At 43.2% G+C, this 27,494-nt stretch overlaps 1 protein-coding gene across 7 annotated transcripts; it reads right to left on the bottom strand.

Moving 5' to 3' along the window:
- Positions 1-394: 394 nt before the first annotated feature.
- On the bottom strand, positions 395-26,774 carry LOC116035282 (protein SOGA3). 7 transcript variants are annotated; one of them, XM_036006242.1, is made up of 13 exons: positions 26,632-26,774; positions 24,760-25,607; positions 24,286-24,510; positions 23,634-23,792; positions 22,999-23,070; positions 22,310-22,629; positions 21,891-22,050; positions 21,326-21,395; positions 20,559-21,105; positions 20,303-20,432; positions 19,832-19,945; positions 16,523-16,695; positions 8,940-9,190 (listed from the first exon to the last, which is right to left on the bottom strand). In XM_036006242.1, the coding sequence occupies exons 2-12, from the start codon at positions 25,513-25,515 to the stop codon at positions 16,657-16,659; spliced, it is 2,592 nt and encodes an 863-aa protein (XP_035862135.1). In that variant the 5' UTR covers positions 25,516-25,607; positions 26,632-26,774; the 3' UTR covers positions 8,940-9,190; positions 16,523-16,656. The 7 variants fall into 7 exon arrangements, with proteins under 7 accessions (XP_031134146.2, XP_035862134.1, XP_035862135.1 ...); XM_036006243.1 differs by having other exon boundaries at positions 24,760-25,569; XM_036006245.1 differs by lacking the exon at positions 8,940-9,190 and having other exon boundaries at positions 16,543-16,695; positions 19,832-20,156; positions 26,632-26,773.
- Between the last annotated feature and the right edge of the window lie 720 nt (positions 26,775-27,494).

Genomic DNA, 27,494 nt, shown 5'->3' with positions numbered 1-27,494 from the left:
TTAATTGAATTGTAGGCTACGGATTAAAGAGGCCTGCACTGGGGCACAGCAACTGCGCAGCCGTAAGGTCGGCTTAGCTTGTAGTTTGTTAACCCAAATATTGAAGATTATTGTGGAAATTGATACATACAGAGTGAATGAGGCTAAACAGGTTTGTGCACAGGGTTACTCAACTTTTGAAACACTACTGTATAATAGCGCTCTCTTTATAATGTGTTATGCTGTACTGGTGCCTTCACAGTCACGCTTCACAAATGGCAATAAATCATTTTTAGAAGTGTAATTATTCAATCAGTTAAAGCTGCACAGCATGACAACATAACATACTGTACAGTATAATGCAAGTTTATTACAAATGTAGATACTTTGGTATGTGATGTGAAAAGAGAGGAGAAAGCATTAAGTCCTTATGTTTATTACACAAAAAGAACAGCAAAGGCCTCACCTTTATCATATGATTCACCACTTTGACCGAAAAAACTGTACTACTCAGTTGAGTAATGTCCTGATATATGACCATTCAGAATTAGTAAAAGTAGAAAAATGGTCACAAGCATAATTATTTGTTTTGCACAAAAGCAGGCTCTCGTGAATTATGTTTTACATTTTGATTGTAAAACATTAGCAATGAGTTGACAGCAAGAAATTAAAGCCATTCCAAACAATGCATTTCACTTTCAAATCAGGAAAAATGCATATAACGAAACCAGCCTTTGGTACAAAGTTGTAAAAAAAAAAAAAAAAAAGGAACTCACAATCACATTTGTGTTACTGTATTCATGAAAAAAAAATGTAAAGCCAGTCATGGATGGAAAGCAAAATGTTTAAGTCACAGGCAAGGTACAGTCCAGGCATGTACTGTAGGTAATATTCAAGAAGGCAGAAACCAACACTGCTTTATTCAGCACACAGAGTGATGCTAGGGCTAGGGGGGAATGTCTCCTTCACTGCCACTTTATCTCCGACCCAGCATGATGCTGCATATTGTGTTTGTAACATCAAATTTTGTGCAAAAAGCACACAAAACATGTTGCACACAAAATACAAAATACAGTACATATTACATACATCACTCTGGATTTCATTTGGCTGGAAGTTTTTGGATCATCTGAATATGGGCAAGCATCGCTTTTAAGGTGTAAAAACAGTTTATAGAAGAGAAGGAGGGTGTGTTGTTGGTAGATCTGCAAGGCTACACTAGTCAAGGCTAGAATCCAGACCTGAGCATTGGACATCCATTCAGATGGTTGGCATAAATGCATGATCAGTGGATGGGATGTTTTCACTGTCCTCTGAGGCTATGCATGATGCCTGGCAGGTTCATGGGAGCAAACTGCTGAATGAATAAGTAAAGCTGCTTCAGATCCTTTTCTTGCCTTCCTTGGTCAGTTAGGCTCCACTGGATGTCACATACATTCTAAAAGGTGAGTGGATGAACTCACAACTAAAGCACTTCTTTAGTCTGTAGGAGTGGAGAAGCAGTCTGGGTTTGGTATGTACAACAGTAATGAAAAGGAACGTTCAGTGTTCAGAGGTTATCACTGAAGACTTCTTGGATGTCAAATGATGACGGTCTCTTTGTGAAAGGCGTGTGAGTAGGTAAAAGAGGAGCTGTGTTTCTGGAGGGGGAAGGATGGAGGCACAACAGGGGTGGTAGAGGGAGAGGGGGAGGCAGAGGAGGAGGAAGTGGGGGAGCGGCTGGCCCATCGGGAGGGGAGGCGTCGGTTGGCTGGACGGGCAGGTCTCGAGAAGTTCCTCTGAACGGAGGAGGAGACAGAGGTCTCTTCCTTCTCCTGTGGAGAAACAAATGAATTACCATTTAGGATTATCACACCGTTCTATCAACAATTAAATTCACACACTCAGATACTTTACATTTTGTCACGTGTTCCATCGGAAGTCTTCTTGACCCTGGGGGAAACAACAGGCATATTTCAAACAGGAACATGCTCATGTGGAAAGGTCACACAAGTAGATCCCATTCTTTTTGGTCGAGAGAACAGCATCTGAAGCAGAATACCTTACACATGCTGTGGTTCTGCTGCCAAATTCTTCAGCATTTTATTTTGGACAGTGCTCCTGGGTTAAGGTTAAACTAAAGTGGTGCCTTCTAATACGTTTTTTCTATGAGGTCAAATAAAATTGGTTTGATAATCGCTCGAACGATTTTGTTAACATTTGCATGACTTTAAAGCAGCGTAATCACTTCAGCTTTCTCATTTCTGTGCTCTGCCAAGGGCATTTATTCAGCTGGCTTCTTGCAGATACTTCTGTAATTACCACACAAAGGCCAGAAAAACACTTCCACTACGAGGCCCCATAGAAAGACTGGAAGATGAAAGACAAGTTGTTGAGGGTGACAGACCTCCTGCCAAGTACTTTATATGCCACACTGCCAGTTCCTTTTGTTAGGAACCTTTAAGCAGTGAAATGGCCCAGATGCCCAGATAATAATGGAGGCTCTGGCCTGCTTCTGTCTCTTAGCACATACCAGAAATAAACAACATTCCCACCGGAGCCGTACTCAGTCAAGGGCAATCGCTTAGTGTTTCAGAATGGAATGAAACAGAACGAAATGTGCAAGTTCACCCAGGTCCACTGGTGTAATTGGCCTTGAAAATATAGTTTGACTTAATGTATTTTAGTCAAATAATGTGCAGACTTCCATATGTTATTCCAAGAGAGTGCCTCTAAATCCTAACATCTGTAGAGTGATTAGCACACCTGCTGAGTGGCAAGGCGGTAGCTTATATGTGAAAGTGTGAATGCAGACTGTATTTTTCAGACACTACCCACCTGCACTGTTAGATGTATCTCTTTCACACCCATGGCGCAGTGGCTGCTGAGCTGTGCATGTGTGGTGTGCGTCTGTGAGGTGTGTGAAGTCTGTGTGTGTCTCGGAGTGGGAAGTAAGGGCAGAGGGTCCATGTCCAGCATATCCAGTTCTGTGACGTTCTCCTCCTGCCTGACACTGACCAAAGGACTTGAAGCCATCTCGTTCGGTTGGCTCTGGTTCTGTTGAGCCCGGGCTGCACTCTCATAATTCTTCAGAATCCTTTCCACTGCACCGTAGTTGGATCTGGATCCCTCAGGCCGTGGGTACGCAGCCAGAGTAAGGGCCCTCCAGGGATGGTCATTCATCATTCGAAGCCCAGGTCTGGAGGAGTCTGACTGGGAAGGAAGAACAGACGCATGCCTTAGCTGTGCCTGTTGCCCTGGCTGTGTCATCTGTCTTTGTTTGTTCTCAGTAGACTGCTGCTGGAGTGAACCACCAGCTCTGGCCGACTGAGACCTTGCTCCCTGGGGATTCTCATTCTTGGAGCTGTAACTGTCCACATTCGGACCTGGCTGGGTGTTTGCAGGTAAGACAGGCTCAGAAAAGAGATCCTCTGTGGCCCCTCTACGCTGTGTTTTCCTGGAAGGACTGCTTGCTGTTGGAACTTTGTGCTTGACCTCAGAATGGTGTGCTGGACTCTGAGAGCTTATAATCTGTGGCTGTGGTTCAGATGAATGGTCAGAAAGGATTTCTTGCTTCATTTTAACCTCTTGACCTCCAGTACCACATCTCATTCGCCTTGGTTGGAGCTTGGGGTTCTGAATTGTAGAACATGTGACTTCAGGATGCACACCCATGACGCTAGTGGTGACATCAGTACAATTTGGATGAAATGGTGTCTCCCTGGGAGGTAAAATCTCATCTGATGCACAACTTGGGGGAAAGACTGGTTGGCAACCCACTGAGCCGGCATCTGTACGTATAAAACTGTCTGGTTCCTCTACGCCACGGCCCATCTCAGCCTGAAACAAAGTTCTGTTGAACTCAGCTGTTTTTTGTTCCAGCATTATGTTTCTTTTGGAGCCCTGGAGGTTGGGGCTGGCAGGTGGTATTTCGAGAGAGGACAAGAGCAAATCTAAAGGCAACTCTTTGACAATCTGAGGCATTTGTTGCTCAGAGCTTTTCAAGTTCCCGACACCAGGGCAGTAATCCGAGCGCAAGTCTTTTCCAGCAGTCAAAATGTTGACTTCAGAGAAGCTTTTCTGGACAGTCCCGTATGTCGACAGCTTACTGCTAGTGAACTTGCTTGCATCACAGGACCACCGGTTGTGGCAGCAGCCCATATTACATTCAGAGTTAGCAGGTACAGAGCACGATGCTACAACACCGTCTATTAAAACTTTTCCTTCATTTTCTTGTAGCATGGCCTCGAACTTCCTGACAATAGACGGGCTGCTACCTTTTTTGTCCACTAGAACACAGGGGCTATGGCACTTCCTCGCTGTCATCATGGGGGATTCCGGGATGTGGAGTTCTGTGTCTGGATGGGTGGGGGAGCTCAGATTCCAGGAGGAGGTGCGGGGAGGGATGGGTGGACCTGCTGTATCAATCTCAGAGAGTACTCCAGGGCTTGTCTGTGTTTCTCCATAGCTGTCTGGATCAAAAGTGTTTGCTTTCCAGGATTTGCTTGGCCCTCTGTCGGCCTTCCAGGTGTGATCTGGTGATAGGGTGATCCAGTTTTCCCTCTCCAAGGCCCGGAGGTCTTTGTAAATCTGGCTGAGGTCGCAGGGGGCTTCCTCCACCTCCAGTAGGGTGTTTTCATGGCCACACAACATCTCACTCTCCTCAGGTAGACACAGGGATTCAAACCGATTCCTGAAGGGAACGAAACGATGAAATGCATTCACTCTTACAGTAAGAGCATCAAGACATAACAGGCACAGTGATTATCATAGTTCCATAGCAAAGGGGATTTAATTACCTCTTATCCCCACTCTTCTTTCTGATCTCATCCTGGTAGCTGCAAAGCTCCTCGCTTACAAGAGCTATCTCCTTCAGAGCCTGAGACACAGATAAGGGAGAGACAGAGATACAATCAGACATGCTGGATACTGTGTATTGTTGAAGTACCGTAAAAATAAAACTTAAAATTGATGATGAGGTAGTTTAAGAGGATTATATAGACTATAGAAACCAAGGAGTGACTGTACAGTAACACTGATGATTAAAGGGGAACTATGCAGTTTTTTTTTAGCTTAATTTACCTTAACTGAACAGCTTCAGAGTCATTGGAATGGTTATATGAGTTTTTTTGAGTTGAATGGTGGTCGTCTCGCTCCCCCCTAGCGCCTGTGAGCGGAAAAACCACCCTTGCAACTTTCGGCCGGCGAGCCGCTGGCCTCAGCGTCAGAAAGTATCGTATGATATCAGGTCTCGTGATGTAACGAATTGCTTCACGGGACTGCACACATACGCCCATTCAGGAACCGGCTAACAAGGTAACAATGGAGTTTTTCACACTATCGTCATGGCTGAGCCGGCAAAAAAGATGCAGAAAGCTAGGAAAGCATTGTCGAGGAACAGAGAAAGAGGAAACGGCAGACTGACCGAGCAAGGAGTCAGACACAAGTAAACATAGGAGCTGTCAAATATCTATTCTGAAGCTGTAGGGGGAGCTCTATAGAGAAACCTGCGAGCAAAAAGCGAGAAAACAGCAAAGAAATGGCTAAAAACTGCATAGCGCACCTTTAAACAAATATGTGTCAGCAGAGCAAAAAAAGACAAGGCAAGGAATGACGACCACACCAATGTGTCTATACTATATATACATATAGAAACATGGTTTGAAACACTCACAGCATTGAGAGCAGTGGTGTTCTTCTTCTTGTCGCTGCCGTAACTCAGCTGAAGAGGACTTTCTTCAGGACGAAAATTGTTTTCATTCCCGTATGAGACATTCTTCTGGGGCACTCCACATCCAGGAGCTCCAGGAAACATAGCATCCAGCTCCATTGTATCCACAGCTTCCTTGCTATCAGTGGCTGAGTCTTGCTGCCAAGTGCCTCTGGATCTTAACTCATCTACCTGCTCAGGTTGTGAATGCTCATTCTGAGTGACCTGACCACCAACGCCAAATTCAAAGAGGCTGTCTGCTTGGAAGAAGGTGGAGTGGTGACCATCTCTGCCAACGCGATCGCTGCCACTGATGTTTCTGTTGCGACCAAAACCAGGTAAAGGAGGATGTCTGATTGGCTCTGACAGACTGCTGCTGCTCAGCGGCTCGTTGTCACTGAGCAGGCTGGATCCGGTGCTGGTTGAGCGTACGCTGAGTCTGTGCACAACGTTATCGTCGACCTGCCTCCCACTGTCTAGTCCGGTCCCTTCTCGCTTGATCCTCACATCACAGTACAGCTAGAAACAGGAAAAGGAAATAGAGGTCATCTTTTTTTTTTTAGCCTTATTGCATTACTCTTATGTTGAATGAAACAAACAAGACCCTTTTGTCATTTTGAAATGTATTCTTTAAAGCAGCCATATTATGCTCATTTTCAGGTTCATAATTGTATTTTAAGGTTGTACCAGAATAAGTTTACATGGTTTAATTTTCAAAAAACACCATATTTGTGTTGTACTGCAGTGCTCTCTCTCACTGCTGCAGATCCTCTTTTCAGCTGGTCTCTGTTTTAGCTACAGAGTGAGACCTCTTTTCTTCTTCTTCTTCTTCTGTACTATCTTTGATTGCACTGCACATGCCCAGTAGCTCAGATGTAGATCATGTCAGCTAGCTAGCTCCATAGACAGTAAAAGAAAGGCTGTTTCTACAACTTCGGTCAGTTACAAGGCAGGATTAGCTGGGAGACTTCTAAATGAGGGCGCACATGTAAGTAGTTCTTTTGTAGATTATGGTGAACTTGTGTGTGTTGTAGTAGTGCTTTGCTATTGAGAACGAGGTAGCATGCTAGCGTTAGCATGCTAGCGTTAGCCATAGCGTTAGCATGCTAACGCTACGAGCTAATGGTTGCGGTTAGCCTGCTCGTTTCGGCTTGTGACGTCACAAGCCGTGCCGACTTTGAACAGCTCACCCAGAGACTGAAGGCAGGACACATTCAGAAACCGTATCTCACTCTAAACAGCATGGGTGGATTTTTTTCAAAGTTTGTATGTGTGTGGAAGCACCAGAGACACAAAATAACACCCCAAATCCCAGAAAAAGTGATTTTTTCATAATATGGGCACTTTACTATCCCACTATGGGATTGAGCAAACGCAATATTACATTAAACAAATTAAACATCAGTCAAATACACCAAATATAAACAAAAACATATTTAAATATTGACATTTATACATTTTTTTGATTTATCTAATGATATTATTATATTGTCTATTAGATCAAAAAGGTACACCTAAGTAGAGTAGTAAGTAGAGTATTGTGTTTAAAGGGGCATACATTATGAATCTACTCTAACTGGATGCTTAGAATGAGGTGAGACAATATAAAGAATGACAATGGCATAATATTATTATAAAGTAATACTTCATCATCACACACACCACCACAAACTGATATGGGATGATGAGAAGACAGCATAGCGCTGAATCGTTTGAACATATTTAGACCACAGAGGATTGAAAAAAAGAAAACATTCAAAGAATTCTTTCAAATAAAATTGGATAACCTCTGGCCTCCTAACATGGGATCCTAAAATAGTAACTATTTCATGTTGACTGGGCTCCCTTCCCATCACGCAAAGTCTAGATGGGACTAGTGCCTTTTCGCCTGCTTTATTCCGCTGCTGTTTTCCTCTCTCATTTTCTGCTCTCGGAGGGGCAAATGAGAGCCACATGTTCTTTTCATAGAAAATTGTTCCAGTGCCTTCGCACTCTGTCCAACTACTTTTGTATGGCTTCCCTCATTAAAAACACTAATCTGCTCCTCTGGGCATGTCAGATTTTGACTCAGGCTTTGTCACTACCCATGCTTTGTTCCTCTCTCTTAGGGCCATTAATTTGCTCTGAATTACTTCCCTTTTCTGACAGGCCTTATCCTGTTATACTTTCTTATCTACTAATTCTCATCTAAGTCAAGCCTTTTAACCCAACAAGCTGAAAAAGTTCAACTTTGTCATTAGGACAGCAGCTAACATTTAATTTTATTATAAATAAATCTGCTGAATACTTGGTCGATGAATTGATTGATCATTTGGTTTGTCAAATAAGGGAATAGGCTTATAACAAGTTCCTAGAGCTCACAATTAATTGATTATCAAAATTGTAAAATATTACTTTTTGGTCACTATACTAACTGTTTAGTTGACTAGTTGTTTTAGCTCTATTTCTCATATTCCCCTAGCACAATTCTGCTTAAGTATACAAACAAAAACTAAAAGTTAGACCGATCTAATATTTAATTTGCTCTAACTGACATGGTCGGGCATATTTCCAAACACAAACAATGAAGAAGAATATTAAAGTTTTTGTTCATTCATTCAATTATTTGTCATTATATAATGTAAATGCACATTGTGAATGCATGCAACAAATAACGAAAAAATGTAACAAAATGAAAAGATGTGACTGTCAATAAATAAGCTTTTCTGTTTTGGTCTTTTGACTATCACATATGATCAACAGCCACCTATGGAGGAGTATATTACAGTAATCTCTCTCTTAAATGTTCTTTTTGTTACATGCCAGCTTCTGTCTACATCAGTCCAGGTCATAGGCTGTCTCAATCACTGCCTCTGTCTCAGTACACAGAGATCAGAGAAATAGCTTAGAACTAGAATAGAACTCTTTCCTCATACTCTGCAGCTGCACTGATCAGGGATATTGTTTTGACAGTGTGGATGGTGAACAGGATGTGTAGGAGGGAAGTGTGTAACACTGTAGGCTGCTCAGTGCATAGGAAGCCATATATCATACACAACAAATGGAGCAAAGTTTCATACGTTTGAAAATGGCATTACATACTTTTGAAGGTTTTCCTTTATCTAATCATTCACTTGCCTAGCTTTTACCTAAATCCAACCTTAACCCCAAAGCAAATAATTAAACAACAAAGACAAAATGCAGAAATATTCTCATTCGGACACATTTGGAGCATCTTACCTCTTCAATTTTCTTCTGCATATCCTTCAGCTGGCACTCCCATTCCCTCCTCTCCACGTCGAACCTCTCCAGCAGCTCGGCTTTCTCCCTTAACCAGTCCCTCTCATTGTGCTCCAGGCGACAGCGCAGGTCCATGGCTGTCGAGTGTGTGTCCGCCAGGAGCCTCCGCTGCTCTTCCCTCTCCCGGCGGAGTATTGATGTCTCGCCGTTCTGTTCTCGAGCGCTCCGTGACGCCACGGAGCCAGGAACTGCCGCTGACTGGACCCCTCCACTGATCAACCCAGCACCCTCTCTAGCCTCCAACTGAAGAGAAGGAAACAGACAGGGAGTGCAGAGGGCACAGAGGAGGAGAGAGAAGGGAGCAGGAAGATGGAAAGGGAAAGAGTGGGAGAATACGTGTCAGTGGTGATAAAGGATAGATTACAGTTGGAGAAAAAGAGGATGAGAGCCAGATGATAAGACAAGCAAGGAAGGAGTGAAGAGAAATTGTTAAAAGTGGAATTAAGAGAATGAAGGAGTGGCAGGAAGAGAAGGTGGAGGAAGTGGGGGAATAATGCACCATGGGGACAAGTGTGAGTGGGTTCAGAGGAGGGAAGAGGGAGAAAAGAGAGAAGATAGATGAAAATATCCTGTAAGAACTCACACGCAGGGTTCATGGGTTCAAGTCTCTTCTCTATGGTACTTCACTAACACAGGATGCAGTGCAGGATATGGCAGATTCAGGCACAGAAAAATGTGTCTGTAGAGGATGCATGTGGCCTCTCAGATTCAGACAAAGAGGATCTTTCAACACAAATACGACAGGACTTCCGATTCCTTTCAACACATTATAAAAATGCCAATTTCATTAGTTCAATTGGATGTTTTTGTTTTAATGAGAATATTACTGGGTGCCCCTGCACAATGCCCTTTTCAAGTGAAATACCCTGGGCATTTCCCCTGGAAATTTCACTGTGTTTGGGCCAAAACCGTAAGGCCAAAAAATGTTGTCACGTTACTGAGAATGAATAAGAAATATTGCCAAAAAAAAAATGCTAGAAAAAAAGGGCTTAAAAACAGACTGAATTTAATAACATCAAAGGTTTGTCATGGTGGTCTGATTTGTACATCTGGATAAGATAATGGTGTTAGGAAAACTAATCTGAAATGTCCTCCACCAACGAGATAATGCAAAGGAGTTATCTGATATAGACACTTTCCCTTTTTTGTAGTATTTAAGGATAAGGGTGTGATATAGATCTGTGCATTCTGTGGTAAATATGTGCATTTTTGTTGCGCGTAAAAAAAAAAGGGAAAGAAATGTTGGCTTTCGGGCTGGAAAGAGCCCAAGACAACGCCTGAGCATATGTACGTGTATGTAGTGTGTGTGTGTGTGTGTGTGTGTGTGTGTGTGTGTGTGTGTGTGTGTGTGTGTGTGTGTGTTAGAAAGAGGTAGAGAATGCATATGAGCATGCCTGAGTATTATTTCAGTGTTCAGTCACAGACAGCGACCAAAGCCTTCTTACAAGCCTCGGTCATGGTGCTATTTCTGCCTGTGGCCTGGGGTCATGAAATTATGGTGTAGAAAAACAAGTCAACCCTTTCTGTCTGCCTGTGGCTCTTCTCAAAGTTCTCCACAATTACAGACGGATGCAGATGGGTGCTGTCCACAGTCTATTTAAACATCCAAATGTAAACAAATAGTGAAAGTGCAAATATAAGAGGTTTGGAGTCAAAATAAAAAATTTTATTAATTGAGACAGCAAAGAAAAACTGTCTTCTTAAAAAGAAAACTAAAGGAATTTTACATGCAAACAGGGACACGGGTCAACATCATTTTAGCCAGTTTAGGGAAAACACACCCATGCATGCACCCACACAACTCTATCAGAGCCATCCCCTGCTAGCCTTGGACACCCAGTCTGTCACTGTATGGCACAGGGTATATAAAGGTAACTGTGTCACCACGGTGACCCACTATAAATAACGGACACACAGCCTTGTACAATGTCACATTCCGAGAGGAGGTGGGGAGTCGAGGTAAAAGGAGGAGGGGAGTTGGCTGCTAAGGCAGAGTGACATGTCTACTAGCTGCCCGCAGCTTTCATAACTCAGTGGCATGCGAAGAAATATGCCAGGAAATATCTGCCTGGGACCTTTGATGCTCCCTTGGTATTTGGTGGTAGAAGTGCCCAAAAGGGATGTGGAACCAACATACAGTAGCTACATTCACAGCCATATCCTACTGTGAGGAAAGGTGTGTAATTAAAATAGCAAGAATAGAACAAGCACGTAACTGTTTGTAGCTACCGATCTTTAGTTTCTCGACCAATCAATTGACCAACAAAAGGGACGTAAACTGGCTTCTAACCACAGCTCAGAAATACGTAAACATATCTAAGATGTGGAAATTTTATGAATAAAACTTGATTAAAAAGCAACTAGAAGGGCACTGGGAGAGCTAAGACTTTCACCAAGGCATGCCCTATCTCACAATGTTAATGCAATGTGAATTTTCCCAGTCGGGAAGTAATTTTAACTGATTATTCCGACACCACATGATTGTAGCGCAATCGCCCTATCTTGCAAAGGTAATGAAAGTGATAAATAGTTTGTGTGTCCGCCCGTGATTTGCATTCGCTCCAAAATGTAATGTTCTTCCTTGGCCAATGCTACACCCTTCCACAGTTTCAAGAAAATCGGGCCAGTAGTTTTTCCATAATCCTGCTGATAGACAAACAAACCAACAAACAGATAAATCGAACTGAAAACATAACCTTCTTGGGGAAGGTAATTATGCAGCACTTTAGTCTGTGGGTTCAATCACACTCTCCTGATTAAGTACAGATATGGATATATTCACTATGACACATGATTTGCAAATACCATTTCACTTAAAGTGACCTCAAAATTCCAACTTACCCTAGACCCAGGTACTACATTATCCACCACTTGTTCCATTCATTACTTTGGGTTTGTATAATACACTTGGCTGCTTGGATAATCCTCTACAGTATTCTGGGCGCCTCCTTGTGATTTTGTGCTACCTCTTTTAAAGTCAAAGTGCAATAACGAACAAAAGCTAGCTGTCCAGCTAACAGTGCAATACAAACAAGCTTAACATAGCAAACTGCAAGAAAGAGTTCAGCTGAGCCCTCTTTACTGTATGACTCATTCAGCTAATTACCTCAAAAGGCTCTTCTCAGACATGCTATTCTGGATTGTTAGAAGCATGATCAGTATCAGCATTCAAACAACAATTACCTAACAATTACCTTCTTTAACACCCTCTGTTTTCGCTCTCCATCTGAGCTAAAAATGAATGGGATCTCCTTTGCACTGGTACAGTGAAGCCAACATGTGGAAAATGAAAGAGGAGTTTCACACCAATGCTGTTCACCAAACTGTACACATTTCATTTCGAAGTGAAATGAAGTTACACCCATTTGCTCTACTGACCTCCTCGCATTGGTTTGCATGCATTCTTGTCCATTTCTTTGACTCCCCACATTGTTCAGCATTTTATATATATATATATATATATATACAGTGAGGAAAATAAGTATTTGAACACCCTGCTATTTTGCAAGTTCTCCCGCTTAGAAATCATGGAGGGGTCTGAAATTGTCATCGTAGGTGCATGTCCACTGTGAGAGACATAATCTAAAAAAAAAATCCAGAAATCACAATATATGATTTTTTTAACTATTTATTTGTATGATACAGCTGCAAATAAGTATTTGATCACCTGAGAAAATCAATGTTAATATTTGGTACAGTAGCCTTTGTTTGCAATTACAGAGGTCAAACGTTTCCTGTAGTTTTTCACCAGGTTTGCACACACTGCAGGAGGGATTTTGGCCCACTCCTCCACACAGATCTTCTCTAGATCAGTCAGGTTTCTGGGCTGTCGCTGAGAAACACAGAGTTTGAGCTCCCTCCAAAGATTCTCTATTGGGTTTAGGTCTGGAGACTGGCTAGGCCACACCAGAACCTTGATATGCTTCTTACAGAGCCACTCCTTGGTTATCCTGGCTGTGTGCTTCGGGTCATTGTCATGTTGGAAGACCCAGCCTCGACCCATCTTCAATGCTCTAACTGAGGGAAGGAGGTTGTTCCCCAAACTCTCGTAATACATGGCCCCCTCATCCTCTCCTTAATACAGTGCAGTCGCCCTGTCCCATGTGCAGAAAAACACCCCCAAAGCATGATGCTACCACCCCCATGCTTCACAGTAGGGATGGTGTTCTTGGGATAGTACTCATCATTCTTCTTCCTCCAAACACGTTTGTGGAATTATGACCAAAAAGTTCTGGTCTCATCTGACCACATGACTTTCTCCCATGACTCCTCTGGATCATCCAAATGGTCATTGGCAAACTTAAGACGGGCCTTGACATGTGCTGGTTTAAGCAGGGGAACCTTCCGTGCCATGCATGATTTCAAACCATGACGTCTTAGTGTATTACCAACAGTAACCTTGGAAACGGTGGTCCCAGCTCTTTTCAGGTCATTGACCAGCTCCTCCCGTGTAGTTCTGGGCTGATTTCTCACCTTTCTTAGGATCATTGAGACCCCACGAGGTGAGATCTTGCATGGAGCCCCAGTCCGAGGGAGATTGACAGTCATGTTTAGCTTCTTCCATTTTCTAATGATTGCTCCAACAGTGGACCTTTTTTCACCAAGCTGCTTGGCAATTTCCCCGTAGCCCTTTCCAGCCTTGTGGAGGTGTACAATTTTGTCTCTAGTGTCTTTGGACAGCTCTTTGGTCTTGGCCATGTTAGTAGTTGGATTCTTACTGATTGTATGGGGTGGACAGGTGTCTTTATGCAGCTAACAACCTCAAACAGGGCATCTAATTTAGGATAATAAATGGAGTGGAGGTGGACATTTTAAAGGCAGACTAACAGGTCTTTGAGGGTCAGAATTCTAGCTGATAGACAGGTGTTCAAATACTTATTTGCAGCTGTATCATACAAATAAATAGTTAAAAAATCAGTCTGATTATCAGGCTATTCATTTTTGTGTTCTGTCTAATGTAGCATAAAAGAGTGAATTACATTGATTATAGAAAATAGGATTTCAACAACCTTGTCTAAGATCAACAGCCATATTCAGTTTGATTCTACTTTCTTGAACTAAAAGCTGACCAAACTTTGGTTAAAGACTCATTACAAATTTACTCTAAACTGCCCAATGAGGGATAGTCTGTAAATTAGTCATTTGATTACTGAGCTGCTAATGATTTCAGAAAACTTGACTTGATGTGTTTTGAACCTGATGAGCAACCCCAGATTACCACTGGGTAAACACATACCCAAAACTATAAATTGTGGCAGGATGTGGCATCAAGACAAAACAACTTTTACAATGGAGCCATCCCCGCCCAGCATGGCTTAACTCCAAGTCACATTTCCCTTGGTCTGTTTGTGCAACAAATATAGACATTTCTGCATAGTGTGCGTGTGCATGTTCCATTCCAAATTATTGTGTACCCATGTTCACACACACAAGTAAAAACACAAAGACTTCCATAAGCACTTTGCAAATATGTAAAGAAACAAATCATTCAGACATCTCTCCTGTCCCAAACAAATGATTACAGGCAGTTTTGCTTGTAAAACTCCGCTACCGCTCTGCAAAGGCAGACTAGTGAACATCCAGGCACCCACTCGGCTGTTGTTGAAGCTGCCTGTGAAAATCCTAGTTTTATGGTAAAAACCCAGCGTAAAGCACAGTGAGACAAAATTGATGTTGTTGTTTTTTCAAAGTGTGCGGGGACCTGTGACGACTGTCCAACTGTCATTTCCAACCAATCACATAATTTGCCCCGCCAGGCTGTTAGTGGCCCAGGTCGTGCGCAATTCACATTGAAAACAACCCTAGTCTACCCTGATCAATCCCACCTGGCGACCTGGGTCAGGAAGTCGAGTAGATCGAGAAGGATTACCCCATTCAAACACACAGTCAACCTGGGTATAACCCTGATTGAGCCATCAGTGTGAAAGGGGTATTAGAGTTAGCTGTTAAAAGCTAAGTTGGGTGTCTCTCTGGCTAAGCAGGGATAACATGTGTGTGTGTGTGTGTGTGTGTGTGTGTGTGTGTGTGTGCGTGTGCGTGTGTGTGCGTGCGTGCGTGCGTGCGTGTGATTATGCTATAACCTCCTGCAGTAGATTAAGCCTCTTTCTCCCACTGCCACAATGGGCTTTACAAACACAAAACAGAACAGTAAAAGTCTCTGTTTTTATAAGGCTCTCTGTCAACCACACCGTGAGAAGGCACAGAGCCAGCAGGACAAAGAGAAGAGCTGAACAGTAACACTGTGCCATCTACTCACACAGAGGGAATGACATTATAGCAGTTAAACCATCTGTGTCTGGGAAAGCCATGTTAACATGTTGCATTCCTGTGTCGTCGTGTCAGCAGCGGTCTCGTCCAGCTGCTCTGCAGTGTGATTGCACACCACCTTTTTTTCCTTCCAGCACCACATTTCTGAGCTTCATCACTTCACTCAGAGAATCATTTAATTTGTATGCCTCCGCGCCGAAAATAGCTGTGACCAGAGGCATTATGTTTTCGGGTTGTCCGTCCATCTGTTTGTACATACGCCCTTCCCATTCATGTGAACACAATTTCTCAGGACCCCCTGGAGGGAATTCCTTCAGATTTTGCACAACGTCCACTTGGACTCAGGGACAAACTGATTAGATTGTGGTGGTCAAAGGTTAAAGTCACTGTGACCTCACAAAACATGGTTTTAGCCATAACTCAAGAATTCCTACGCTAATCAAATGTCCAATAGGACAAAAATATAAAGTAATGACATGTTATATCCAAAAGGTCAAAGGTCAACGTCACTAGATATTTCATGTAATGGGGAACGGTCTGTGAGAGCCCTGTGGTAGCAATCCTAGCCAGCTGTTTATTTTAGCATTTTGAGTACAGCCACTTTAGGGCAACCACACAAATCCATCTTCTGATATAACCAGAAAAAAGCTAAATCCCTAAAAGCATATTGCTTTGAAGAAAAGCCATGGTCCTTCAAGTGTTCCATGCAATGCCTGACACAGCGTGGCACAGGTATGCAAACTTAACTCTAAGTATTTTCTGCCCATTTCAAGAAACACTTAACAGTAGCTGTCCAAAGGCAACAATAGGTTAATATTTTACCTTCTTAGAGTTAGCTGTTAAAAGCCAAGTTGGGTGTCTGTGTCTAGCTAAGCGGGGATAACATTTGTCTACTTGGTGCAAATCTTTTGTCTAAGCTGAAGCTTGAGTTGGATGGATGCCAGGGTGACTTATCACCCTGCCATGTGGGTGGCAAACGTGGCGATCCCAATTTACACCAAACTGGAGGCCAGACATGCAAAGACATGACAAAATACACAAACATGATACACACAAGAAACCATATAGATATTAATAGCAATAAAGCATTCTTTATGTGAAGTTACTTAGATATTGTTGTTAAACAAGATTAGTGTTCATTTGTATTTGGACAACTGTCTTCAAGCACACACACCAGACATACACAGCTATACATTGCTCTAACACACAAACACTGAAATTGCAACTGACTAATTATTTGTTTGGAGATGCTTTTGAATACAGACTTAACCCTCAAAACCCACCCACACTTCACCATTCCTGAGTTACCTGTGCAATCCTGCATTTGAGCTCGGCCTTTTCCAGCTCCCAGGCACATCTGTCTCTGGTGTACTGCAGCTGGAGCTCGCCCCTCTTCTCCTCCTCTTTCTTCACCTCTGCCTGCACTTCCTCCAAAACCGTCTTCAGGTCCAGCAGAATCCTTCTGTTCTCCCCCCCCTGCATGGAAACACATTGGCAGCAATCTTGTCAACCATGCTAGATGAACATATTTTTAAAAGTTAGTCAGTCAGTATAGGCTATCACACAGTGCAATCAGAGAAGAACTAAGGACATCAGTACTTTATAATAAACTGATGCTTACAATGGTGTATCAAAGTATATATATATTTTTTAATTTGAACCCCTGATGAATATTCTGGGAATATAAGAGATGATACCATAAAACACAACAAATTCACCTTGAACATATGTACCATTGACCATGGTTAATAGGCTACTGGTACTACAGGTCGCATTAAAGGCAAACACAGATATAGCTTTCACAGGGGTAGTAAATATGTTCAATCACTTGTATGTCAGCTACTTCTCTCAACAATGACTCCTTCTCGCGCATCCATCCTTCCTTATCCTGTACGTGTCGCTTTTTCAAATCCTCAAATTTCTTTTTAAGCCGCGTGTGTTGTGTTTGCTGCTGCTGGGCTTCGGGACCCGGCCACATTTGATCCCTGAGGAGTTCAAGCTGTGTCCCTGCTCCACCTTCTCTACCATCCGCTGAAGCACCGAACTGGGAATCGTAGATGTGACTGAAGACGGTGGGCGGAGAAGAGATCCTCCTCGACGGGCTGCGACTTTTGCCCCTGCCTCTATCAGCCCTCTCCATCCCGGAGCACGGCACAAACTCCCATCCCTGAGACGGGACGTAGCCCCCACGAGCACCGCCCCCGCTGTGCAGCCCCGAGCCGTTCATAAACGCACTCCACATTTCTCCAGCGCATTAAAATAAAACATTAAAAAAACAACTTAATGAGATAAATTATCAGAAGTTGCAACCAAGCTATTTTGTAAGTATCCATTTCTGCTCTGTAAGCATACATTGAAATACGTTTTACAGTTCACTCAGCCATGTCCTAATTGAAACTGTTTTTCAGTTGGTGACCGGTCACATACTGAAAGCGCCAATTATCCAAACCCGGCCAAATCCCCCGTCGGCCGCACAGCAGCGCTCGGGACAGCAGCCCCCGCTGTGCTCATACAGGCGACGGGACAGGACGCTTTGGTCCCTTCCATATCCTCACAGAGACAACGTCAAACCGCCATTCGTGTGCCAGAGTCTCCACGGTGCTTTTTTATCTCAAAGACTTCCTCACTGCTGCACCCCTGCGCTGTTTTCCTTTTACATGTTTATGTCGAAATCACAGGACGCGAGTCGTTGCAGGCGACACTCCAGGGCTGGCAAAGACAGACACCCAGTATAACCACTCCGACGCAAATGGTTGCCAAAAATATCACGGAGCGCACTGATGTAAGAGCAGTGGAGTATTTTTACCCACTGTAACCATGAGTATTTTCCTAGAGCCAGATTAGCTGGAAGAAGCAGCAGGAGCGACAATTAGTCAACACCGGATTGCTCTAATTACGTCGCAGGACACCGCCATGCGCTGTATCCATGGCAACAAATCAATTTACGCCGTGGTAGACTCGTTGATAGTAAAAACAAAACAAAAAACAGCAGTACTGTCACTCATTTTAGAGGCAATAAACCACTTAGTAGGCTACGACCTGAGGGCAGTATTTGTTTGTTACACTAAATGAGAGTGTCCCTGGCAAAATAAGCGGTAGGTCTTACATTGCCCGTAAAAAAAGCTATTTTGCCTAACGTTACCTTTCCTCTTTCTCATCCGTAGCTGTAGTAGCTACTCCCACTCTTCTGCCATTTCTCATCTGCTAACTTAGCATGAGAGGGGGATGAGTATCACGAGGAAAGAGAGAGGGTAGGGTGGGGTTTTTCATCTTGATAGAGATAACACAAGTAGCTGGACCTGTAGCCTGTCTGTGAAAAAAGTAATTCGTTGCTCTTGTTACTCGCGACATAGTAGCCTATAGGCTAAGTAACGTTAGTAGTAGGCTAATAACGCGCGAGTTAGCTTGCTTTCTACACAAACTTCTGATGTTGACGGTTTTTGTTCCGCTCGAGCGCAAAATCAATCTTGAAACGACTCCCATCTCCCACCATATGAAGCACGTGCCATTTGGATGAAGCGACCCTTACCTCTGCCTCTAATATTGAAAGTTGCAATAAATATCCTTGAAAAACAGGCACAAGAGCCAACGAAGTAGTTGAAATGAAGTCTGGACTGGAATGCAGTGGCAAAAACAACTGGAGAGCGACAGCCTACAGCTGAAATGATGCTTTCATTAACGGGAATAAAATCCTCCTTTCTCTCTCTTTTCCTCTATGTCTCCCCCTCTCTCTCCCTCTCTCTCTCCACAGCTGGCCCTAATATGTGACGTACAACTTCCCACCGGTGGGATGAAAGAAGTGGACCTGTTCCGCCCCCATCCTGGTGGTCAGGTCCGTTGGTTAAACAAATCAGCACATTTTTGCCTTGATTATTCAGACCCAACCAAGGACATTTTAAGAGTCCCATAAGTCAAATCCAAATGTAGGCCTATGGGTGAAATGCCAACGCTCCTATCATATTCCCCATGGGCATTTGTATGATTTGTTACAGATTATGTTGACATTCCATTATGACTCAGACAGTTGCAGAAGAAGAACTTGAAAGACACTGGCCTATTGTTTGTTTCAATGTCAGATGGTGTGTGAATGTATGAATGACAATGTTATTATTGTGACTGGGCATGCACAGTGTCTGTGTATAGTCTGTGTGCATTGCCCCAACAGTCATAACACAAACTTCAGTATTTACAATGTACTGCTCACCAACCTGATTATTGCTACGGTCATGTGAAAACTTCATACTGTAGAGACACATTTGCAGCAGTATCCTAATGGTTCAAGTATCTGTGTGGGTAAAACCATTTTTTGACCTTTTGGCTTTACAGACCCATTAAAATCTCCACTATAAACATAACATTTTGAATCTAATAAAAGACCCTCCACACCCATCACACAGGTGTTTTTAGTTATTGTGGCTGATTACACACGTCTGCTTAGGCTGAAATTGGACCGAGCTATGCTCGGAAGAATTACATAATGCCCCCAATCTCTAATGAGAGTGAAAAAAGTGTAAACTAACAGGAAAGTGAGACAGATCCTGATAAATTAGGCACAAATTAAAACACCTGTGTGGGTAAGGAAATCAGATTGGCAGCAAAAAGCTCATTACTCACCTAACGGTCTAGTGTCGCTCCAAGGTGTTTGGTCTCCAATAAATGTTGAAAGCATCTGAGTAGATGAGTGGCTTGGATCATACATGGAAAATGATAATGTCCTGTACCTTGAGTGACCTTATGTGATGTGTTCAAAATAACAGAAATTAAAAATCAATGAATAAGTAAAAAAAGAACCCATTAAAAAATGTACATAATATGATATTGAGGGTGTGCTTTACAGAACAAAGAACAGGGTGAAAAGAAATACCAATTTAAAAATGGTAGCATAAGAGAGTGAGGAAAAAAGAACAAGAATGAGGATCAGCAAAATAATGGGCTGGAACATCTTGATGGATGACAGGTAAAATGAAAAGGTTGGGGGGGGCAGAGGGAATGAGGGGCAGATTGACAATTCGTAAGAAAAGTGAATATTAGAGAACACAGAAATTACAGTCATTCATGTCATTCATTCATGTGTTTGCATCATCTTACAGACAGTGGCTCCTCTTCCTGTTTATCCTCCTGCTTGGGGACATCCAGCCGGTCTATGAAGCTCTGCAACTCCTTCCTGAAGGCTTTCATCTGGGCGGTGATACGATACAGCAGCTCATGCTCTCGGATCCTGTTGAGCACAGGTAGAGTGTGTTTGGACTCAAAATAGCTCTTGACATGCTTTAGTTAAACAAAGGGTCAGGGTGAGTTGAATGGGGAAATACTGTGATTCCTAACCACTTTCATATGTTTATACCTGCCACCTTCCTCATCGTCATCCAGCCTTGCAAACAGCTCCCCGTTGGTGACATATACTCGTGCCTCGGCGATGATAGTGCTGGTGTCAGTGATGAGCCTATCGATGGTCCGACCCAGCCTCTCCGCCTCGATGCGGATGTCTATCATGTGCTGCCGGTCCTTCAGGCTTCTGGATAAAAAACGGCTGTCTACAGGTGAGTAAAGGGTACGTGTCGGGGTGAGGCAGCGGATGTTCCTCACCTCATCTGAGTCACTCTCCCCTCCAATAGGGCCCTCTCGCTTGCGGTGGGGAGGGAGGAGGCGGGGGGAGGACGCTGAGGCTGAGGGGGTGTCGTCATCCCGTCCTCCGTCGCTCTCTGCGTCACTGTCCCGAGGGCTGCCGCGGATGCCCAGGTGGGATGCCAGGTCATAGCGCTGCATGTTGGAGAGCAGCACGCGGTTCTCGTACTGGAGCTGCATGACTTTGCCGCTCAGTTCATTGATCTGCAGACGTGCTGCTTTCAGCTCCTCCTGGAGGGCCTCCACTTTAGCGGGGTCAGCTCCTCCTGGGGTTGAAACAAGCCAACAATGAAAAGTGGAACGCCTCTGCAAATGAGACTTGAATGTGCAGCTCCTGGAGGCTTTATGAAACATATGCATTTTACATCAGATAGAGATTTATCAAGCTGAAAAAGAACAGATATATCACGCTCTGCAGTGCAGTTGTTTTGTCTCCTGCAACAATGACTTACTGACAGACACTGAAAAGATGAAAAACAAACAAACCTCCTCCATGTCTCGATCCAGCTTCATAGGATCCAGCCTTGTATTTCAGTTTATTGAGTTCATTAGTCACCTAAAGATGGAAAAGAATGTTATTCCCATGTGTATTTAGTGCTGCGAGTATGATTAGTTTGCACATATGAATTTCTTATGTATGAGGCTCAGATAACAGACGACTTTTATAAAAGGCATCAAAAGTCATAGATGATACCAATAATAGCTCAAGGGAAGAGGAGACACTTTACATCTTACATCGCTGAAATTAAAGCAACATTATTATTAATATCAGAAAACATACGTCATATACTATTTACAGTCTGTTGCCATTTTGATTGAAACATTTAAAATGTCACAATGCTTAACAAGGCTTTAAATTGAGGGCGAACTACAGTATATAGATAGCAGTCCCAGACAGAGAAACTAAGGGGGAGTATTTCCATTCAGTGTATAAAGTTGTTATTGTATTACAGTCACACTGTGAGTAGTTTTGTTCTTGGATCTTAGGTAACAATGCAATGGACCTGCTGAGGAAATTGGCCCTTTTTGGAGCACAGTCTAATCCATCTACCTTTTTGTTCTCTTCTTCCACATCTGCTAAATTCCTGCGGAGAAGTTCTGCCTCATCCTCCACCAGCTGAAGCTGCTGCCTCAGCTCTGACAGGGCCTCGCCCTGCTCTCTGCACTGTTGACCTCCAATCCCAGAGCTGTCCACTCCTGCTGCCACCAGACTAGGAGAGGAAATAAGCATTGATAACTGTGACTGAATGTTTTAACAGCCCCCTCGTTTCTATTCCATTGTTTTTTAAACATTTTCACTATACAATCTGGATAAGCTCAACAATGAAAATGATTGTCCTTGTCACAAATTAAGGATTGAATTCTCCCTAATATGGGAATATGATGCACTTCCTTTCCATTACAACTATTACTACATTTCAACAAGTCTTGTAAATCAAGATCATTTTCTAACGAATGAGTGCAAAGTACCTGTCCTCCCTCATGTCATCCAGTTCAGCCTTCAGCCCCCTGTTCTCCACCTCCAGCTCCACAATCTTCCTCCCCAAGATGTTTGCCTCCTCCTCCACCAGGCGTAAGCGGAGTTTCAGCTCTGATTCGCGGGTGGTGGGAGGCCCTCCGGCCTCACCTTTAGGCAGAGGGCTGTCCACATCCCCGTAGAAAGAGCGGTACTTCTGCAGCTCCTGTTCTAGTCGGTCCTTCTCCTTGTCAATCTTTGCCATTTTTTTCCTCATCAAAATGGCTTCCTCCTTGATGAAGGCCAACTGGCATTTTAAATCATCATTTTCTTCCTGTGAAGAGAGAGGAACTATTCTTCATTTGCCCATTACTTTCAGTCCTCTGAGTTGTAAATATATTTTCACAAAGTTAACATGGGAAAAAAGACCCTAGCAATGTAGTTTTTCTCGTATAAGTTATAAATGTACATTCCTGGGATCAGTTTCATTACCTCAGCACATAGCCTATTGCAGTGGGTGATAGTCATTCTTCCTTACATTACTTGCACTCAATACAAAGTATGACTCTCTAATGCCTAGTTCTGCATATAACATTTTGTTTTTATTTGGAAATTGCATTGCAACAGCAACCTCATTATTAAACATCTTCATCCTCATTCAAGTTTATAACTATATAATCTAATAATGTAAATGCTGACTCACCTCGGTGGGGGTCTGTGGAGTCTTTCTCTCTGCTCTCTGCCCATCCTTGCTTCCTTTTCTTTTCAGCGAGAGCTGCAGGGAAACAGTGGTTACATCATTATCATCAGCTCACTGTTTTCTTACTGAAGGCAATGATATCATCCAGATTTATGGAGCACTGAAGACTCAGTATTGGAAGAACAGGACTGTTTAAAGCCATCCTCGAGGACATATCTGGTAAAGGCCCGTTTAAACTGTAACTTAATGTTACTTTTAATTCTTTCCTGTATAATAAATGAAATTAAATAAAATGAAAATATTCAATTTAAACTGAAAGTGCAAGTGCGATTTTATAGGCTTAAAGTAAAAACACCCCCAAAAAGAAATTGTATTTGTTTTTTCATTTTGTCATGTTTGTAAGTATGAATGATTATCTCACAAATATTACTGTACAAAGGATATTAGGACATAAATCTGGGCAATGGGAATGCACCATTACCGCCTCGAAAACACTCTATATCTTGCTCTGGCATTTTACAATATCTTCAACCTGACCTTCAATATGGTTCAGGCCAAATTTGCATTGCACTTGAATAAGCACACAGACACAGTAGGTGAAATAAACAATACGCAACACACTGTCATCAGCCCTTCACCTCTTTGGCTTTCTCCAGTTCATTCTGCAGGGCCTGCTTGGTGACCTCCACCTTTATCAGCTGCTGCCTCAGCTTCTCATTCTCGTCCTCTGTCTTCGTCCTCTTCTCCTCCACATTCTCCAGCTCGTGGTGCAAGCGCACAGACACATCCTTCGCCACCTGGGAGAGGGACAGAAAAAGAAGACACCCAGGTGAAAACATAGTATACTTCAGTGAATTAGAAATATAATTCAAGTATACAAAATGTATTGCTACTACGTACTAAGTACACTTTTACTTTTTGTGCTTAACTTAACTTATATAGTATATTTAACACATATATGTCTATATATATATATATATATATATATATATATATATATATATATATATATATACATCTAAGAGTGTACTTCATAATAGATGTCATTAAGTACAAAATTGATGTACTAATAATAAATATACAAATTCTACAATACATAAAGTGGTATTTCAGTGTACTTATTAAAAACGTACTTGTAAATTGTACTTAAGTGTACTTTTAAAAAGTATACTAAATTGCAAATACAGCATTAACCTCATTTAACAATTGTTAATATGATTATGATAATTAACCTGGGCAGAAGGAAAGTGAGGATATTATATAATGATGATCAACCCGCCACAGACTCACCTTGAGGTCTTGCTCCAGACTTCTGAGCAGCTCTCCATCCACCTGGCCACTCTCTGCGAACCGCAGCCTCTTCCTTTCGGCCTTCTTCAGTCGGTACTGAAGGATCCTACAGTTCTTGTTGGCTCTCTCCAGCTCTCTGCGCATGTCCTGCAGCTGGCAGGCGTCTTCCTCATAAAAGGTGTCCCGCATCTCATCCATTTCTGCCCGCATCTCCTCGATTTCAATCTAGCAAAACACGGAGAAAAATACGACAATGCGTATCAAAATAATTTAATCCAACCTGGCCCTCCAAAGGAAAATTGTTCTGGGCCTTTTCAGAATATATTTATCGAAATAAAGCCTGCAGCTCTACGTGCAGTAGTCATTATTCAGCCGGTAACCAAATTCAACAGGTGCAACCATTGCGCACGCTAAAAATGGCAACTTCTATAAACAAATACAAATTGTTAGGCTTGTAATATATTACTAATTTACCTTAAGATCCTCGTTTTCCTCCTCCAGCCTCTCCATATTTTCTTGTAGTCTCGTGTCCGGCTGTGGAGCTGCTCGTGGACTGTCACGCTCGGGGGACAGCTCCGGCTCTGAGGTCGGCGGGGATGCTGATTTCGTCTGCATCTTTGTCCCTTTCTTCCCCAAGCTCTTATTTAAATGAAACTGTATTAGCTCGGACTGCAAGCATCCCTCCTTCCAGAAACCGGGTCCGCATCCTATTGTGCTTTTGGAGCTCTTCTTGTTGCCGCTCGTCGCCGCTGCCGCCTCCCCACCTCTCGGATTTTTGCTCCTCAGTTTGGGGGATTTGGATGCGCAGGGCTGGTCGGAGACGACGCGGTTCGGATCTGCTCTAGAGGATGAGGAGGTATCAGCGACAAGGCGAGGGGAGTCTTCTGCTGTCTGGATGCCACCTCTGTCTGCTGCCGCCGCCGGCCTGCTCAGCGTCGGGCTTTCAGCACCAGCAGCCTGGACAGCAGCCGCGCCTCTGACGGCAGGAGCGCTTCCGGCCTGCCGCTCCCTGCCTGTGGAAACTGGAGAATGACCTCGGCTGTTTCTTCCTCCTCCCCCTCCCCCTCCCCCTCCTCCTTGCTTTGACGTGATGGGTTTTGACGAGTTGCTGCCCTTCTGTGTAGCTTTAGAGCCACTGTCTTTGAGCCCGGCCGGAGACGACGACCGCTGCTGCTTCCGGCTGCTATTGTCTGGCTGCCGCGGTGAGTCGGCAGAGGATGGGTTCATCATGGTGTCAAAGGCTCAGCTCATCCTCAACAGCATCCATCCCCTCCTCCAGTATCCCTGCAGTTGGAAAAGAATAGCCTTTCCAGACCTAAAAGCTACAAAAAGATGGATATGATTAAGGCTAAATTACACTCAACAATGAAAGGTTATTCTCTACAGGTCGACCAAATAGTCCAAGTTTGTTACCAGATTGAAAAACGATATAATGTGGTTATTGAAAAACAGGCACTCCAAAAAAAACGCACCGTGAATGTTTTAGATGGGTTTTTAGGCTACATAAAGCGAGGCTAATTAGGCTAGCGCCCAGAGACAGGTACGTGACCACCAGTGATTATATGCACTCGGCCGGTGAGATCAGCTGCAGCTCGGGTAATTAGACAGCCATTTGCTTCATGTGCCGAATGGGCAATGGGCGAGAAAAAGAGAGAGAGAGCAAAGAGAAGAAAATGTCATTGGCTGTTAAACCTGGAGCAGCAGCCAGCCAATTAATCCGCGCCGCCTGTTCACTTGACAGGAATAAGGGTTTGAGTGGCCTCTGATCTGATTCTCGATCGACCCAAAAGAAACAAAGCACGGTCCAGTTTGTTGATAGATCAGATCAGATGAGCCACATCCAGGCTTACAGGAGTTCTGCCGTTTTCCGTCAGCCATCTCCTCACAGGCTATCCAACATGCCCGATGACTCATTACTCAAGTGGATGGAAGATGAGCAATAAAAGTATCAGAAGCAACGGACACAACGCTGCTTTGACCTGTTCCACAGTTTATGCATTTCTTCTTTTGTCTCTTTGGTATTAAAAGCACAAAAAACGACTGCCAGCCACACAATCGCTCACTCAGTGCTGATTAAATAAAGAATATCAAATTAGTCTAAACAAGGAAGAAAGCATAACTCCGTTTCGTGTTTTCTTCATATAAACAACTGGGAGCAGCAACAGTCAATCAAACCACCTTGGAGGCCTGACAGTATACAGAACATAGGGTGGACTATGGCAAGCACAGTCAGACATTTGCCCTTCGTACAGTTTACTGTTGTCACATTCATGTAAAAAACGCATGTGTGCTCAAAGACAATAGATTATCACGTGAAAATCATGAAGCTCCAAATTAATTTCTTACCTTTTCTGGGTGTTTTGTCGGATGCTGAAGGGTAGTGGTGATGGGGAGGCAGAAGGGATGCTGACTCGAGCGCCTCCCGATCACCAAACAACCTGTTTCAATATTCATGACATTACATCATCGCTGGGAGGACCGGGGCTGCACGGAAATGAAGCTGCACGCAGCAGGCTGCTCTCATTGGAAGAAAACTGGATTTTCTCTCTCTCTCTCTCTCTCTCTCTCTCTCTCTCTCTCTCTCTCTCTCTCTCTCTCTCTCTCTCTCTCTCTCTCTTTCTATCGCTATCTCTGTCTGGCTGTCTCAACAGTGATTGGATGCAGCCACTTACATTCACTTGTGCATTCACCTTGCATTCAGTCATTTTGATGTGACCTTAAGTATATGGATTTGAATTGACCACTAGAGAGAATGTGACTCTTCCAAAGTTTTATAAAACGTTTAACTTTCCAAGGGAACAACATTGCACATTATGCCAGTAAAAAATGGAGACCTCAATGGACAATATTCAACCGCTGTCATCGAACTACAGCAAGTAGCGTACAGCATATTTATCAAGAATTTAGGATTTTCGACACACTGTACAGGATGTGATGATAGATTGTCTCATACAGTTTTGTCCATCATTGTTCTATATTATTGTTTCTTGGCTGCTGTCCTCTTTCTCCCATCTCTCATCCTTTTTCCTTCCTTCCTTTCTTTCTTTCTCTCAAACCCCAAACTGAAGCTGTTGGACAAAAGTTTTCCATGAATGCACAGGAATTAGTTGTCAAACTCTTTAGTGTTTGGAAAGAGGAGAATGGGCCTTACTTAACATTGTCAAGGGATAAATAATACATTTCATTTTGGAGTTCTGCCTGCCATTCAT

This window comes from Sander lucioperca, chromosome 10 (assembly GCF_008315115.2).
Source record: "Sander lucioperca isolate FBNREF2018 chromosome 10, SLUC_FBN_1.2, whole genome shotgun sequence".
Taxonomy (NCBI): domain Eukaryota; kingdom Metazoa; phylum Chordata; class Actinopteri; order Perciformes; family Percidae; genus Sander; species Sander lucioperca.
The sequence above is the reverse complement of the archived record's forward strand: the minus strand, read 5'-3'. Positions and strand labels throughout refer to the sequence as shown.

Excerpts from the sequence above, each read along its gene's own strand:
- LOC116035282 (XM_031278286.2), bottom strand. The coding sequence starts at position 17,456 with ATGTGGAGTGCGTTTATGAACGGCTCGGGGCTGCACAGCGGGGGCGGT. Across the intron at positions 9,191-16,522 it reads TCAAATGCAGGATTGCACAG|TTGGAGGCTAGAGAGGGTGC; the intron begins GTAACTCAGGAA and ends CCTTCTCTTCAG. Across the intron at positions 1,794-2,796 it reads AGATACATCTAACAGTGCAG|GAGAAGGAAGAGACCTCTGT; the intron begins GTGGGTAGTGTC and ends GTTTCTCCACAG.